Here is a 16858-nt window from a genome sequence, read left to right on the forward strand (position 1 = left end):
ACATACAAGATTCACAGGATAATGGGAACTGCAGATGCTGGAGAATCCAAGGTAACAAAGTGTGAAGCTGGGTAAACACAGCAGGCCAAGCAACATCTCAGGAGCACAAAAGCTCCTGAGATGCTGCTTGGCCTGCTGCGCTCATCCAGCTTCACACTTTGTTATCTAAGATTCACAGGGATTTGACAATGGTAAACGCAGAGAGCTTGTAACCCTCAGGATCTTATGTTTTAATAAGATTTTTGATTTTGCAATGGACATTTCATTGGTGATCCATGTGGACTTCAGCAAGGTGTTCGATAAGATTCCTCGTGGTAGACTGGTTAGCAAGATTAGATCACAAAGAATTTAGGGAGAACCACCCATCTGGATACAAAACTGCCTCAAAGGTAGAAGACACAAGGTGATAGCAGAGGTTTGCTTTTCAGACTGGAGGCCCGTAATGGGTGGTGGGCCACAAGATTCAGTGCTGGGTGCACTGCTGCTCGTCATTGATATAAATGATTTGGATGTGAACGTAGGAGGTATGGTTAGTAAGGTTGAAAATGACACCAAAATTGGAGGTGTAGTGGACAGCAAAGCAAGTTATTTCAGAGCACAATGGGATCTTGGTCAGATGGGCTAATGGGCCAAGAAGTGGTAGACGGAATTTAATTTAGATTAATGTGAGGTGCTCCATTTTAGAAAGGCAAATCAGGGCAGAACTGATACACTTGATGGTAAGGTCCTGGGGAGTTTTGCTGAACAAAAACCTTGGAATGCAGGTTCATGTTCTTGAAATTGGAGTCACACATAGCGAGGATAGTGAAGAGGCATTTAGTATGTTTGCCTTTATTGGTTAGTGCATTGACCATAGGAGTTGGGAGATTTTATTGAGATTGTATAGGACATTGGTTAGGCCACTTTAGGATTATGGCATGCAATTCTCGTCTCCCCGCTGTAAAGATGTTGTGAAACTTGAAAGGGTTCAGGGAAGATTTACAAGGATGTTGGCAGAGGTGAAGGATTTGAGCTTTAGGGTGAGGCTGAATAGGCTGAGGCTACTTTTCCTGGAGTGTTGGAGGCTGATGGGTGACATTATATAGGTTTATAAAATCAAAAGGGGCATGGATAGGGTAAACAGACCAGGTGGGGATGTCCAAAACTAGAGGGTGTAGGTTGAAGGCGAGAATGGAAAGTTTAAAAGAGATCTAAGGAGCAATTTCTTCACTCAGAGGGTGGTGCGTGTATAGGAATGACCTGCCAGAGGAAGTGGAGGAGGCTGGTACAATTACAACATTTAAAAGGCATCTAGATGTTTGTATGAATAGGAGGGGTTTAGGAGGATATGGGCCAAATTATGGCAAATGGGACTAGGTTTATCTAGGATATCTGGTCAGCATGGAGGAGTTGAGCTGAAAGGTCTGTTTCCATGCTGTACATCTCAATTACTCTATTTGTGCCTTCTGAAATGCTACTGTTGATTCAGCAATGTTTATCAGTACTTGCAGAGACAGCATCGACACAATACAACTTGGTACGCATTTTACACAGTGTACTTTTCAGCAAAAATCTACCTCGTCTGTCAGAATTTGGAAAAAACTAAAAGGGCTGAAGCTTGACTGTAATCATCAAATGTAAGGACTGGTTTGCAGCATAGGATCGTTATTGACATGTTTTGCCTCTTCCAACAGACATTTGAATGAGCACATCAAAACTATGATAAATTGCCTCTCTCTACTCAGAAGGTTTGGAACCCATCAGAATGGTTTCTACAAACTGGTTAAATTGTTCCCTGATTGGACAGGCTGTATCTCTGTACCATCAGTCTACAGGGTTAATGAGGAGAGCTGATGTATCACCAGAGAGCAAGGGATGGGAGTATTTCTGGCTGGGCCAGCATTTATTGCCTACCCCTAATTGCCCTGGAAAAGGTGGTGGTGGACTGCCTTTCTGAACCACAGCAGGCCACGTGGTGGAGGTACACACAGTGCTGTTAGGAAGCAAGTACCCAGATTTTGACCCAACAACACTGAAGGATTGGCAGAATTAATTCCATGTCAGGACAGTGTGTGGCTTGGAGGGGAACCTGCAAGTGGTGTGGTTCTAATGCATCCACTGCCCACGACATTCTCAGTGGGTACAACAGAGGTCCTCCATAAATTAAGAGTTTAAGACCTGTGCTCATTTTAAAAGGCAAAAGTTAATGAATAGTGTCATTAACTAGTAATAACCACGCTGCTACGAAGTAAATCCCTTTGATTGTTAGCTATAGTTGTGATCGCAGTTGTTACTGCACTAGTAATCCAGAGAGCTGGACAAATGATCCTGAGCCTTGCTGTCCACAAACGTATGAAACAGGCCACTATATTCACCTGCAAATCATATATTACAATCAACAGTGGTCCCAGTATTGATTCCTGCAGGACACCACTGATCACAGATCTCCACTCCAAAAAGCACCCTTCCACCACTACTCCCAGTCTTCTATGACTGAGCCAATTCTGTATCCATCTCACCAGCTCACCACAGATCCCACATGACTTCACCTTTTGTATCAGCCTGTCATGAGGGATCTTGCCAAAGGCCTTGCCAAAGTTCATATACAAAATATCAAACATCCTGTCCGCATAGATCATCTTTGTCACTTCCCCAAATATCCTAACCAAATTTGCAAGACATGACCTATCACTAATGAGTCCATATTTTTCCCAAATGTGAGCAAATCCCATCCCTAAGAATCTCCTCCAATAATTTCCCCACCACTTCCCAAAACCTTTCTAGTATTTACAAGGCACAAGTGTGGAGGGTGAGGCTGTTGTTTCTGGATGACTGCAACTTCAACAACATTTCAAAAGCTCTCAATCTCTGATCTCTTTTTCACAGATCTTGCTTGCTTGTACTTGGATGAACAAGCAGAACTGCCTGTTCATTGAGCGGTCATATACCTGTAAAAAACAGTCTGATTAATCAGGAATGCACCACCACTTTGAACATTCATTCTCCGTCAACAGTGCATCCTCTCTGGGATGTGCACCACATACAAGATGCACTGCCACATTTCACCAGGATTTCCTTGATATCATCTCCCAAACCCACAACCTGGACCACCTGAAAGGACAAGGGCAGTAATGTACACTGTAACATTGCCACATGAACAAACGAACAAATGAAAAAAGTACAACACAGGAACAAGACCTTCAGCCCTTCAAGCCTGTGCCGACCATCATGTCCTAATTAATCTAAAAACAAACCTGCCATTTTTCAATCTGTATCCCTCTATTACTACCCTATTCATGTACCCATCTAGGTGCCTCTTAAATGTCTTTAATATACCCGCTTCCACCACCTCTTCTGGTAGTGCATTCCACTCTCTGCGTGAAAAACTTCCTTCACGCATCTCCCTTAAACTTTCCCTCTCTGACTTTGAACATGTGCCCTCTTGTAATTGAAACTTCAACCCTGGGGAAAGAGCCCCTGACTATCTATGCCTCTCATAATTTTGTAGACCTCTGTCAGGTCTCCTTTCAACTGCTGTCTTTCCAATGAAAACAATCCTTTCATCATAGCCAGTGCCCTGGAGACCAGGCAACAACCTGGTGAACCTTCTCTGTACTTTCTCCAAACCTTCCACATCTTCTGGTAGTGTGGTGACCAAACTGCGCACAATACTGCAAATGCAGCCTAACAAGGCTGCAACATGTTTTGCCAACTGTCGTTGACCGCGCCCCGAGCAATGAAGGCAAGCATGCCATATGTCTTCTTAATCACCTTGGCCATCTGTGCTGCCATTTTCAGGGAAGTGTGGACCTGAACACCCAGATTTGTTTTAAAGTTAGTGTTCCTAAGGGTTCTGCCATTTACAATATAATTCACACCTAAATTTGATCCTCCACAATGCATCACCTCACATTTTGTCTGTCTTTTCTTCCATTTCACACAACATCCTTATTTGGAACTGAATTGTCGTGCCGTTATCATCTCTGAGGTGAAATCCTGGAAGTCCCCATTAGCACTGTGGAGTTAGCAATGTGGAAGTAAATTAGTCAGTTGTTAACTGTGGTTGGACATGTTCATGGCGGGTTGATTATGCAACAATTGATCATGTGATGTTCAATTGTGTGGTATTCCTTCAGTCCCATTTAAACTTCATCTGCTTTCCTTTACTTCAAGACAAAATTCAGCCCATAACCTCAATGGAAGTCCCTTTTATCACCAGCTCAGTTCCTCCCCTGCATGCTGTGAGCCTGGCTCATTGCTCATGGAAATTTCTGCCTTGTGTCTGGCTGGATGTTGTTCTTTTGCAATCTAGTTGTTACTGGCAGAAAAACTATGTTTCTGCAGCTCAGTGCAGTGGTGACCCTGTGACTTTTTTCTATGCCAATGAATGCACACTGGAAAGAGGGTGTGAAAAAACACCCCATCAATCCGAACTGCAGGAAGAATCTGCTCCCGAACTGTTCCAGTTGCACTTTTAAGGTTGACATATTTCAGTTTCGTTTTTACATGTCCATGGAAAATTGGTGTCATTGACTAGGCCAATATTTATTGCCCATCCTGAATTTCCCTTGAGGAAGAAGCGGCCTTTCTTGGGATGCAAGTAGGAAGTTCCAAGGTTTTGATCCAACGACACTGAAGATATGGTTTCAAGAACAGGATGATGTGTGGATTGGAGGGGATCTTCGCAGGTGGTGATGACCCCACGCGTGTACTGCTCTTGACCCTCTGGTGGAAGACGTCATGGAAGGTGCTGTCGAAGGAGCCTGGGTGAGTTGCTACAGTTCATCTTGTTGCCAATGTGCATTAGTGGTGGAGAAAATACTGAATGGGATGCCACTGAAGTAGGCTGCTTTGTCCTGGATGATGTTTATTTTTGCAACTATTGGCGTAAGCTAAAGTTTTGCCTTTGTGCCTTACACCAGGTCTTTTGGGGACAGTGAAATTTCTACTGCACGGATCAAACTTTACCCAAAGAATAGGAGATGCCAACTGTACATTATCGCTTTGCTCTGTATCTGAATTAAAATTTTGTGGGGAGGAAATGCAGATCTAAAGTTTTAATATAGCCAATGTCTATTTTCCCACATTAATGGGTTTTAATGTCTTAATGAGGCTGCCATGTGTTTTCACCAATATAAAAATAAAGCTTTGAATCATTTCAAGTCTTGTATGCTCCAATGAAATCATCTCTGTATGGCCCCAATTTCCATTGCTTTTCAAATGGCAACCCACTCATCATTGAAACCAATCTGGCAAACCTTCATAGCCCCTCCTCCAATACAAGTATATTATTCTTTAAATATTCACACCAAAACTACACATAGCATTCAAAGTCACTAATGCCCTGTACATTTATTGGAAAACTTACTTTTTTTAAAAATTGTACTCCAGTTTCTTGGAATAAAGCCATTTGCCTTCTGTATTGTTTGCCAAATTTACATGCTAACTTCCTGAAGTTCATGTATAAACATACCCAAAGTCTCCTGGACATTGTGGCTTTTAAAAATAATTCTGCTCACCTATTCTTACAATAAAAGTGAACAACATCACAATCCCTGCATCTGCCATCATGCTGTCCACTCACTTAATCTATCTTTATTTCTTTGCAACCTCTGTGTCTTCAAAACTTACACTTCCAGCCATCTTTGTCATGTCAGCAAACTAACAATCTAGTCTCTATCTGTTTGTAAAAGCCATTAATAAGCCGTAAACAGCTGATAGTTCCCAGCACTGATCGTTTGGCATTCCACAAGTCACAGCCTAGCAAATAAAGAATGTTCTATTTATTCCTACTCTTGGCTTCCTGTCCCTATATTAATGAATTCCCTTCCCAAGCTAATAGTTCACACCCACTCCCAACTCTATGAGCTTACCTATTAACTTTTTGTATGGCACCTTGTCAAATGCCTTTTGGAAGTCCAGGTATACTACATCTACTGGCTTCTCTTTATTTCTCTTATTAGTTAAGTAAAAGTTCTATTAAACTTATCAAACACAATTTTGTTGCCTCAAACTATGTTGACTTTGTCAGACCATATGTTAACTTTCTAAGTGCATTGTTAAGACTTCCTTTTTATTACGGGCTGTGAACAAGAACTGATGGCTTTATCAACACACTGATGTTGCAAATGTTTTTTAAGAAACACTCACTGGGCTGCTGTGGTGCTGTCTTAGTGTCCCACCTGTTCCAGAGATGTACAGAAACATTGTTGAATAGGTCGATTAAAAGGCATAAATCAAGCCACTCACCAATACCCATGGTTTGTTATTGCTTTTCCCTGCTCTGTTATCCCAAATATTTTGAGCTGTCTATTACTGCAGGCTTCAGGAACCTGATTTGTGCTGACAATCTCAAAAGATCCAGAAAAAGGCTCTGGATCGGCATTGAGGTGCAGCATAGGGAGCTCAGTTCAAAGGAAGTAGCAGGCTCCTAATGGTACTGGACCAATCAGCTCTGAAGCTTTAGAAGCATTACTGGCTGACGCAAAGTCTGGTACCATTCAACCCATTATTATTTATCATGAATTACAAGAATAGCAAAGCTACCATCTTGAAATTATACCGAACTGTACAGCACAGGAACTTGTTGAGCCTTGTGTGAGCACTTTTGGTCTTATGTAAGCAAATGTACACTTCCCAGAGAGGAAGCACAACAAAGATTCACCAAACCAATCTCTGAGATTGTCCCACGAGGAAAGATAAAATAGACTGGTCCTATATTCTCTGGAGTTTAGAATAATAAGAGATGGTACCATTCAAACATACAAAATTCTTATACGGTCTAGATTGTAGGTCCAGGAAGGATGTTTCTCCTTTGGAGGAGGTCTAGAACTTCAGTTTAAAATGAGGAAGAATTTCTTCAATCGGCAGATGTTAAGTCTTTGGAATTTCCTATCCCAGAGGGCTGTGGAGCTTAATTGTTGAATATGTTCAAGACTGAGATCAAATTTCATGGGATATGCATATAGTATAGGAAAACGACTTTGACATGGGTCAGCCATGATGTCATTATATGGTAGAGCAGCCTCAAGAAACCTATTTCGTATGTAATCCGAATTCTAAAATAGGTGGAAATAATTAAGAAATAATAAAAAAAATCTACAGAAAGATATGGATGGGTTCTGTGAATGGACCAAAATTTGGCAGATGAAGTTTCATGTGGATAAGTGTGAGGTTATCCATTTTGGTTGGAGGAATAAAAAGACAACTTATTATCTAAATGGAGAGAAATTTTAGCATGCTTCAGCGCAGAGGGATCTGGATATCCTCGTGAATGAATCGCTGAAAAGTGATGTGCAGTTACAGCAGGTAATAAGGAAGGCAAATAGAATTTCGGCATTTGTTGGTAAAAGATTAGTGGAAAAGTAAGGAAGTGCTGCTGCAACTGTGCAAGGCATTAGTGAGACTGCACCTGGAATATTGTGTAAGTTTTAGTCCCGTTATTTGAGGACTGATTTAGATGTATCAGGGGAGATTGGCTTACGAATAAAGATGTCAACAGCAAACCCAATGAAACAACCAGCAAAAAACTGCAAAAATCTCCTCAGAAGACAGACATAGGACATGCCTGATAGAGTGCTCTTTGTCATCCAATACTTCCCCAGAGCAGAGAAACTACGCCATGTTCTTCGCAGCCTTCAACATGATGACAGTCATCTCACCAAGATCATTCCTATGCTCCCGCTTGTCACCTTCAAACAACTGCCAAACTTTAAACAGACAATCATTCGCAGCAAACTACCCAGCTTTCAGGACAACTTCGACCACAACACCTCACAACCCTACCATGACAACCTCTGCAAGACATGTCAGATCAATGACATGGACACTACCATCACACATGGGAACACCACCCACCACGTACACAGCAGATACTGATATGACTTGGCCAATATTGTCTATCTCATATGTTGCAGGCATAGATGCCCAAGGCAATGGTACATTGGTGAGACCATGCAGACGCTACAACAACAGATGAATGGATGCCATGCAAGAATCGCTGGACAGAAATGGTCGGTCCCAGTCAGGGAACACTCTAAGGCAGCCTTCAAGATACACAACAACGCAGAATCACTGAGCAGAAACTGAAACCCAAGTCCTGTACTGATGAAGACAGCCTCAAGCACGATCTTGTGTTCATGTCGTGCTACATGAATCCCACCATACTGTTCTGTATTTGTAAAACCTTCCTTACTGACCTGTTTTAACACCATCACATTGATAACTTGCTATGATCTCTCTGATGAAGGGTCTAGGCCCGAAACGTCAGCTTTTGTGCTCCTGAGATGCTGCTTGGCCTGCTGTGTTCATCCAGCTTCACACTTTGTTATCTTGGATTCTCTAGCATCTGCAGTTCCTATTATCTATGATCTCTCTGCTTAATTGATGTGTACAGTTTTGGATTACTTGTTATTTTGGTTAGACCCTCAGCATTCAACTCATGATATTCCAGCTGGTTAGTTTGTCTCCAGCACCACACTATTTCTAATTTTCTGTAATTATCTCTCTGTCTCAATTAATCAGATTATAGGTCACCCCCTTCATTTTCAGCAGTTGACACTTTCCTCAAACCATCCGACACTTTTGCTCATCTGCAGAGACTTATTATACTCCACTTAGAGCATTTGTATGATCTTTTAAGCTCTCTCTGCCCGATGATCTCTCTGCCAATAAATTCTGTGCCTGTTTGCTTTTTCTCACTTTATCTGATGAAGGGGCAGCACTTCAAAAGCTTGTGATTTCAAATAAACCTCTTGGACTATAGCCTGGTGCCATGTGACTTCTGACCTTGTCCACCCCAGTCCAACAACAGTACCTCCACATCAAAGGAAGATTGAGCAGTTTAGTGCTGCACTCTCTGGAGTTTAGAAAAATGGGCGATCTAATTGAGGTATATAAGATACTAAAGGGGGTTGACAAAGTAGACGTACAGAGGGTGATTCCTTACATCAGGCAATCTAGAATGACAGGTCACAGTTTTAGGACAAAGTGGGTGGCGATGGGTACCCGCATGGGCCCAATCTATGCCTGTCTCTTTGTAAGTTACGTGGAACAATCCCTCTTCCATACCTACACTGGCCCCAAACCCCACCTCTTCCTCTGTTACATCGATGACTGTATCGGCGCCTCCTCGTGCTCCCAAGAGGAGCTCGAACAGTTCATCCACTTCACCAACAACTTCCACCTCAACCTCAAGTTCAACTGGACCGTCTCCAACACATCCCTCACCTTCCTGGACCTCTCTGTCTCCATCTCACCTAGAAATCGATATCCATTTCAAGCCCACCGACTCCCATAGCTACCTAGAGTACACCTCCTCCCACACATCTTTCTGCAAAAATTCCATCCCTCATTCCCAATTCCTTTGCCTCCGCCGCATCTGCTCCCAGGATGAGGCATTCCAGATGTACATCCCAGATGTCCAAGTTCTTCAAGGACCACAAATTCCCCCCAACAGTGGTCGAGAACGTCCTCGACCGTGTCTTCCGCATTTCCCGCAACTCATCCCTCACAGCACGTCCCCGCAATAACCGCCAAAAGAGAATCCCCCTCATCCTCATATACCACCCCACCAACCTCCGGATCCAACGCATCATCCTCCGACACTTCCGCCATCTACAATCCGACCCCCCCACCACCCAAGCTATTTTTCCATCCCCACCCTTTCCAGAGGGACCACTCTCTCCGTAACCTCCTTGTCTGTTCCACACTCCCCTCCAACCCCACCACATCCGGCACTTTCCCCTGCAACCGCAGGAAATGCTACACTTGCCCCCACACCTCCTCCCTCACCCACATCCCAGGCCACCAGAAGACTTTCCACATCAAGCAGATGCTCACTTGCACATCTGCTAATGTGGTATACTGCATCCACTGTTCCCTTTGTGGCCTCCTCTACATTGGGGAAACCAAGAGGAGGCTTGGGGGCCGCTTTGCAGAACACCTCCGCTCAGTTCATAATAAACAACTGCACCTCCCAGTCGCGAACCATTTCAACTCCCCCTCCCATTCCTCAGACGACATGTCCATCCTGGGCCTCCTGCGGTGCCACAATGACGCCACCCGAAGGTTGCAGGAACTCATATTCCGCTTGGGAACGCTGCAGCCCAATGGTATCAATGTGGATTTCACAAGCTTCAAAATCTCTCCTCCCCCCACTGCATCCCAAAACCAGCCCAGCTTGTCTCCGCCTCCCTAACCTGTTCTTCCTCTCACCTATCCCCTCGTCTTACCTCAAGCCGCACATCCAATTCGTACCTACCAACCTCATCCCGCCCCACCTTGACCTGTCTGTCCTCCCCGGACTGACCTATCCCCTCCCTACCTTCCAACCTACACTCACCTCTACAGGCTCCATCCCCGCCCCTTTAACTTGTCTGTCTCCTCTTCATCTATCTTCTCCTCTATCCATCTTTGATCCGTCTCCCACTCTCTCCCTATTTATTTCAGAACTCTCTTCCCCTCCCCCTTTTCTGATGAAGGGTCTTGGCCCAAAACGTCAGCTTTTGTGCTCCTAAGATGCTGCTTGACCTGCTGTGTTCATCCAGCTCCATACTTTGTCATCTACGATAAGGGCTAGCAGATTTCAAACAGAAAGTTAGGAAACAAAATGTACTTCTCATAAAAGGGTCGTGAATCTGTAGAATTCACTACTCCAGAACTCGATGGAGCTCGGCACACAAATAAATTTAAGTAAGAGAGAGATTTTTTACTTAGTAACAGCTCAAAAGGTTATGGAGAATGAGCAGGAATGTAAAGTTGAGGCCAAGATGAGATCAGCCATGATATTATCCAACGGTGGAGCAGGCTTAAGGGGCTGATTGGCCTACTACTGCTGCTAGTTCTTATTCCAAATACCTAACATCACGAGTTCAGACCAACCCTTGTTGAACCTGAATTATCCACTCTAATGCCCATGTTCCTTTGAATTATCACATACATCATTTAGTAAACTTTGTGATGAACTGAAAAGTAGTCGATAATGCCTGGCTCACTAATAGGTAATGTAATAAAAGCAAGTGGCAGGACCTTGATAGGAATATGAAAACACAGGAAAAGTGGAACTAAAACTGGCACTAGCTTGCTCTGTCCTACCTTTTCAATAGGTGGTGGAGGCTGAAATCTCTTCGCACAGACCAGGAAGCTGTCAGGTGCAGGCTTGCTTTTCTTCACATCAGGGTCATCGCCACACACAATGTGGTGGAATAAGCAGAAGAATTTCTTGTGCCTGGATGTCTTTAGGTTATACTTTTCCTTCGGTGAGCTGGTAGCCACTGCGATTGGCACACTGTGTTCACTGAGATGGTGAACTAACCTCTCTACGCCTTAGGGAAGACCAGGAAAAGGTGCAATAGTTAACTAATTTCAATGAACCCATTAGGGTGCAACATCCAAGCATCCGTGCTCAAGAAATGTAACGTGCCTGCCAGCATCAACAGGCCTGCTGGGCCGCCATTGGATGGCGCATGGAATGGCCAGGGAGAGGGTAACACAAATCATAGCAAAATTACTTTTTTTCCCCCTGTTCTTCCAATATGCCTGATTAATAGTGAGCATTAACTGAACCTATGATCAGTGTTTTCCCATTTAAATCCAAAATGCGTCTCTTTAAGGGTAAACCAGAACAGCCCCAAGAGTCTACTGACAGCAGGGGATGCTCACTGGAGTTTGCATTGGCAGTATTCAAGCCAAGGGCTGTGTAGGGCAGTGGTAGATCCCTGCCTCTGAACCAGGAGGCCCAGGTTCAAGAACTACCTGCACCAGAGGTGCACAACAACATCACTGTACAAGTTGAACAGAAAATTTCTAAATTATGCTCCTACCTTTTGGGATGCTTGGTAAGAAAATCTCTAAGTAAGAAAATCCAGGTTCCAGTCCCACCTTCTCCAAATGTGTGTGGAATAGCATCAGAACAGGTTGACTTAGAACACAAAAGCTATGTTTCTCCCTAGGGTTGTCTACTGTACAGGGAAAAGATTCAAAAGGGTGGTGTGTGCGAAAGATTTACAATAAAAGTCTTGTAAAGCTCTTCATAGTCTTCTGCTGCCTAATTCAACATATGGATGATTGGTCTGCGAAGAAACTGTACCATCAACCTGGGAGGAATGAGTGCCTGTGGCTAGTTTCTCCTTGCTGTCATGACCAATACCAAAACTCCAGCTAATATTATAAGAACACATTACCTGATCATTATCCGATTGGTATCGTGTCTTTCTATGAAATAACAACAACTGTACTGTGAAATATTATTGGCTGTGAATATCAGTAGGCTTTATTCAGCTTCTCAAGTCAGAACTTGCAAGGTTGGTAGAGGTAGAAACCTTCATAACATTTAAGAAGGATTTAGACATGCACTTGCAATGTCAAGACATACAAGTGCTGGAAAATGGGATTCAAATACTTAGGTGGTTGCTTTTGACTGGCACAAGCTCGATGGGCCAAAGGGCCTCTTTCGTTGTTGTGGACCCGTATGAAACTAAGGGGCATATTTTTCGGCTGAGAGGAAAAAAATTTAAAAAGGGCATGAAGAGCAACATTTTTGTTTACACAGACAATGATTTGTGTGAGGAATGAACTTTCAGGCGAAGTGGAGGATGCAGGCACAGCTACAACATTTAAAAGACATTTGGATAAGTGCATGAATAGGAAAGGCTCAGAGAGATAAGGGCCAAATGTAGGCAAGTGGGTCTAGTTTGGTTTGAGAACAAGGTCAGTGTGGACTAGTTGGATTGAAGGGTCTGTTTCCATGCTGTATGACTCTACGACAGCCTTGGAATCCCTTTTATTGGTCTTCACCTTGAAGATATAAATTGAGTGACAAATGACACTGTGGGAATCCAGAATTCCACTAATCTGTGACTTTTTAATTATCGGCATTGGAATGTTCTAAGGATCGAAATGGTGTCATTCACCCTAATTTTTCTTTACTGTCTCTCCATGGCATAACTGCTTATTGACTTAACAATGGAGATAGACTTCTCTTTGTAAATGACTGACAGTTACCTGGCATTAGGTTTGCACAAGCGAACAGACGTTTCTCTATAACAGAACATTCCTCCACAAATTCCTCTGGAGTGATTGGAAGTTCCAGTTTGTCACAAATAATTTTGGCCACAGCCATGGTCTGCATACCCATAATCATGGATTTCAACTCCCATGTAAACTTCTTATTGTAACGTCCACAGACTTCATCAAACACAAGAGTGTACAGTCTTTCCGTGTCTACGAAAGGAGAGAATCAGAGAAGGAAATAACATTACATGCAAAAATATTCAACCATACCCTTCCCCTGCTCAATCAATGGAACTGGAATGTACTATGTTAACATGCAGTTTCGTAAATGCAGAAGTAAAGGAGTAAAGAGCACGAGTGATCCGATAATCCTCAATTCCACTCTCCTGCCCTTTCCCCATAACCCTTGATTAATTCAGGAGATTTGATCCACAACTGCTCTCAGCTTTGGAAATGCTGTGAATGCATAACATTGGTCTGGATGCAGCCATGATCCAGAGGAAGGGAAGGACGGTGTGAAGAAAAGAAGTCCTTTTCATTTATGCAGTTTTCCACGGCCACAGGATATCTCACAGAGGTTTACAACCAATAGAGCGCTTTGAAGTATACTTATTCTTCTGAGAAATGCAGAAGCTAGTTTACCTGCAGCAAGAATATGCAACTTGTAATGTAATAATGACCAGATTATTTGTTGAAAGAATATTGAGAGAGAAATAAATATTAGAAGGATGCAGGGAATAACGACCTTTGCCAATACAGTACCATGGGAACTTTTGCATAATTGACAGGATCTCACCCTGTTTAAAGTCTCACTTAAAATGATAATTAAAAAAAGACTAAGTTGCCACTAGGTTAGGTCTGGAGGCATATTTAGGCCAGACCTGGTAAGGATGGCTTTTTCCTTCGTTAAAGGACATTAGTGAATCACATGGGTTTTTCTGACAATCGGCAATAGATTCATGGTCAACTTAATTCCAGATACCTATTGAATTTAAATTCCACAACCTAAGACTAAGTTCTAACAGACTTTATTACAGAGACATGACTTGGTGGCAAATTAACCTGAGGGTCTCCACACCTCAGGTGAGGGGAGAGGTTGAGAAGGAGAGTCCTTCAAGGTAATCCCAGGCAGCGCAGGAACTAACCCCCTCTGTCGGCATCATGCCGCATCGTAAATCAGCTGTCCAGCCAACTGAGCTAAGGAACCTCCCAAAATACAGAACCCTCAAAGGTGCAGCTTCCACTGAGTCTAACCATGGCACCTCAGCCTTGATTTCTATGTTGAAGTCCTTGAGCTAAGTTGGATCCAGGACTTTACGATTTAGAGGCAAGCCAAATGAGCAACAGAGGACTGTGTTACAGCAGAAAATCTCCCGTGGCATTACTAACTACAAGACAGAAGATACAACAGTTCCGTTTCTAAATGGACAGGAACATCACGCATATGATATTCTGGTGCTGAAATATGTAAAGTGAATTTCCCGCTTAAGGACATGTTTAAAAATTCCTTCATGAAATGCAGGTGTCACTGGATGGGCCAGGATTTATTGCCCATCCCTATTTGCGTTTCTGAAGGTGGTGATGGGCTGCCTTCTTGAATTGCTGCAGTAGTTGAGGCGTAGGGAAACTGTTCATTGGCAGTGAAGGGAGTGACTACTGAAGGCGGTGAATGGGTCAGACATGCATCGCGATTTATCCTGAGTCATGCTGAGCTTCTTGAATGTGAAGCTGTACAGGCATTTTTAATCCATTCAGGGGATTTGTGCTTCTCTGGCTGTCTGTCATTTATTTCCATAAGACAATAAGCTATAGGAGGAGAAAAAGACGCTATTCGATGAAATCATGACTGATTTGACAATCCTCAACTCCACTTTCCTGCCTTTTCCCCATAACCAAGGCGGGGGCAATGGCTAGTGGTATTATTGTTAGACTATTAATCCAGAGGCCCAGGTAATGTTTTGGGGATCTTGGTTCAAATCCTGCCACAGCAGGTTGTGGAATTTAAATTCAATAAGTATCTGGAATTAAGTTGACCATGAATCCATTGCCGATTGTCAGAAAAACCCATGTGATTCACTAATGTCCTTTAACGAAGGAAAAAGCCATCCTTACCAGGTCTGGCCTAAATATGCCTCCAGATCTAGAGCAATGTGGTTGACTCTTAACTTAGGGATGGACAATAAATGCCTGCCTAGCCAGTGATGCTGTCATCCCGTGAATTAAAAAAGAACAAAGGAACCTCAATTTCCTAACTGATTAGTCTCAGTCTTGACTATACTTAATGACCCAGGCTTAACTACCCACTGCATTAAAGAATCCACAGGTTTATTACGATAGAAAAAAATGCCTTCTCATCTGTGCCTTAAGTGCGTTATGCCTTGTTCTAAGGTGATGCCCGCTGATCCTAGACTTTACCACAAAATGAAACAACCTCCCACCTACACTATCCAGCCCCCTAAGAATTCTGTGTTTCAGTAAGGTCATCTTTCATTCTTCTACTTTTTCTGAAGTAGTTTCAGATATTCTAGCAGTACTTTGCAACTTTTTTTAAAATCAGAGTCATAGAGGTAAACAGCATGGAAACAATACATTTGGACCAACTTGTCCATGCTGACCAGATATCCTAAATTAATCCAACCCCATTTGCCAGCATTTGGCCCATATCTCTATAAACCCTTCCTATTCAGAAAGCCATCCAGGTGCCTTTTAAATATTGTAATTATACCAGCCTCCAACACTTCAGGCAGCTCATTTCATACACGCACCATCCTCTGTGTGAAAACATTGCCCCTTAGATCCCTTTTAAATCTTTTTCACCTTAAACCTATGTCTTCTGGCTTTTGAATTCACCACCTCGGGGAAAAGAAAGACTTTGCCTATTTACCCTGTCCAAGACCTCATGATTTTGCAAACCTCTATAAGGTCACCTCTCAGCATCCAGCACTAAAGGGAAAATAGCCTCAGCCTTTTCGGCCTCTCCCTATAGCTCAAACCCTCCAACGCTGGCAACATTCTTGTAAATCTTTACTGAAACCTTACAAGATTCAGTGTCCTTCCTACAGCAGGGAGACCAGAACTGCATAGAGTTTTCCCATAGTGGTCTAACCAAGGTCCTGTACAGCTGCAACATACCTCCCAATTCCTATACTCAATGCACCGACCAATTAAGGCAAGCATATCAAACACTGCCTTCTCTATCCTATCTTCCTGCAATTCCACTTTCAAGGAACTATGAACCTGCACTCCAAGGTCTCTTCGTTCAGCAACAATCCCCTAGACGTTCCCATTAAGTGTATATATTCCACCTTGTTTTGCCTTTCCAAAATGCAGCACTTCAAATTTAACCAAATTAAACTCCATCTGCCACACGTCAGCCCATTGGTCCATCTTATCAAGAGCCCATCTTACTCTGAGATAACTTTCTTCACTGTCCCCACACCTCCAATTTTGGTTTCACCTCCAAACGTACTAACCATACCTTCTACGTTCACATCCAAATCATTTACATAAATGACAAAAAGCAATGGACCCAGCACCGATCCTTGTGGTAGCATGGAAATGGAGGAGAAGGGTTGGGGCTAGAGAAGGGAAGGGGTGGAGAGGTGAAGAATCAAGGATTCGGGCAGGAAAGAGGTGTTGAGAGAAGGGGTGGGTGGCGGTGTGTGGATGTTAAGGGGGAACAGGGTGGTTGGGTGAAAAGGGGGATGTGAGGGTCAGGCAGGAGGAGGTAAAGAGAGAGTTAGGAGTGTCGAAGCAGGAGGGGGAGAGGGGCGTGGCCTCGAAGGCGGGGGGGGGTGCCCGGGGGTGATTGACGGCTCTTTCGGGGGTGGGCGGGGCCTGATGAGTAGAGGGCGGAATCCAGAGGGTT

General features: G+C 43.4%; 1 protein-coding gene across 5 annotated transcripts in view; it reads right to left on the reverse strand.

Moving 5' to 3' along the window:
- The window catches only part of pudp (pseudouridine 5'-phosphatase), a 35996-nt gene that overhangs the window by 18501 nt on the left and 637 nt on the right, over nt 1-16858 (reverse strand). The window contains exons 2-4 of one of the 5 annotated variants that reach the window (XM_048532695.2): nt 12982-13200; nt 11802-11939; nt 11074-11303 (exon numbers count right to left, since the gene is read on the reverse strand). In XM_048532695.2, coding sequence (XP_048388652.1) covers nt 11074-11303; nt 11802-11939; nt 12982-13200 — 587 coding nt within the window. Of the gene's footprint in view, nt 1-11073; nt 11304-11801; nt 11940-12981; nt 13201-16468; nt 16731-16858 lie in introns of those variants that run through there. The other 4 variants (XM_059646821.1, XM_048532696.2, XM_059646822.1 and 1 more) reach the window with 4 other exon arrangements.

Source organism: Stegostoma tigrinum, chromosome 6 (assembly GCF_030684315.1).
Source record: "Stegostoma tigrinum isolate sSteTig4 chromosome 6, sSteTig4.hap1, whole genome shotgun sequence".
NCBI lineage: Eukaryota > Metazoa > Chordata > Chondrichthyes > Orectolobiformes > Stegostomatidae > Stegostoma > Stegostoma tigrinum.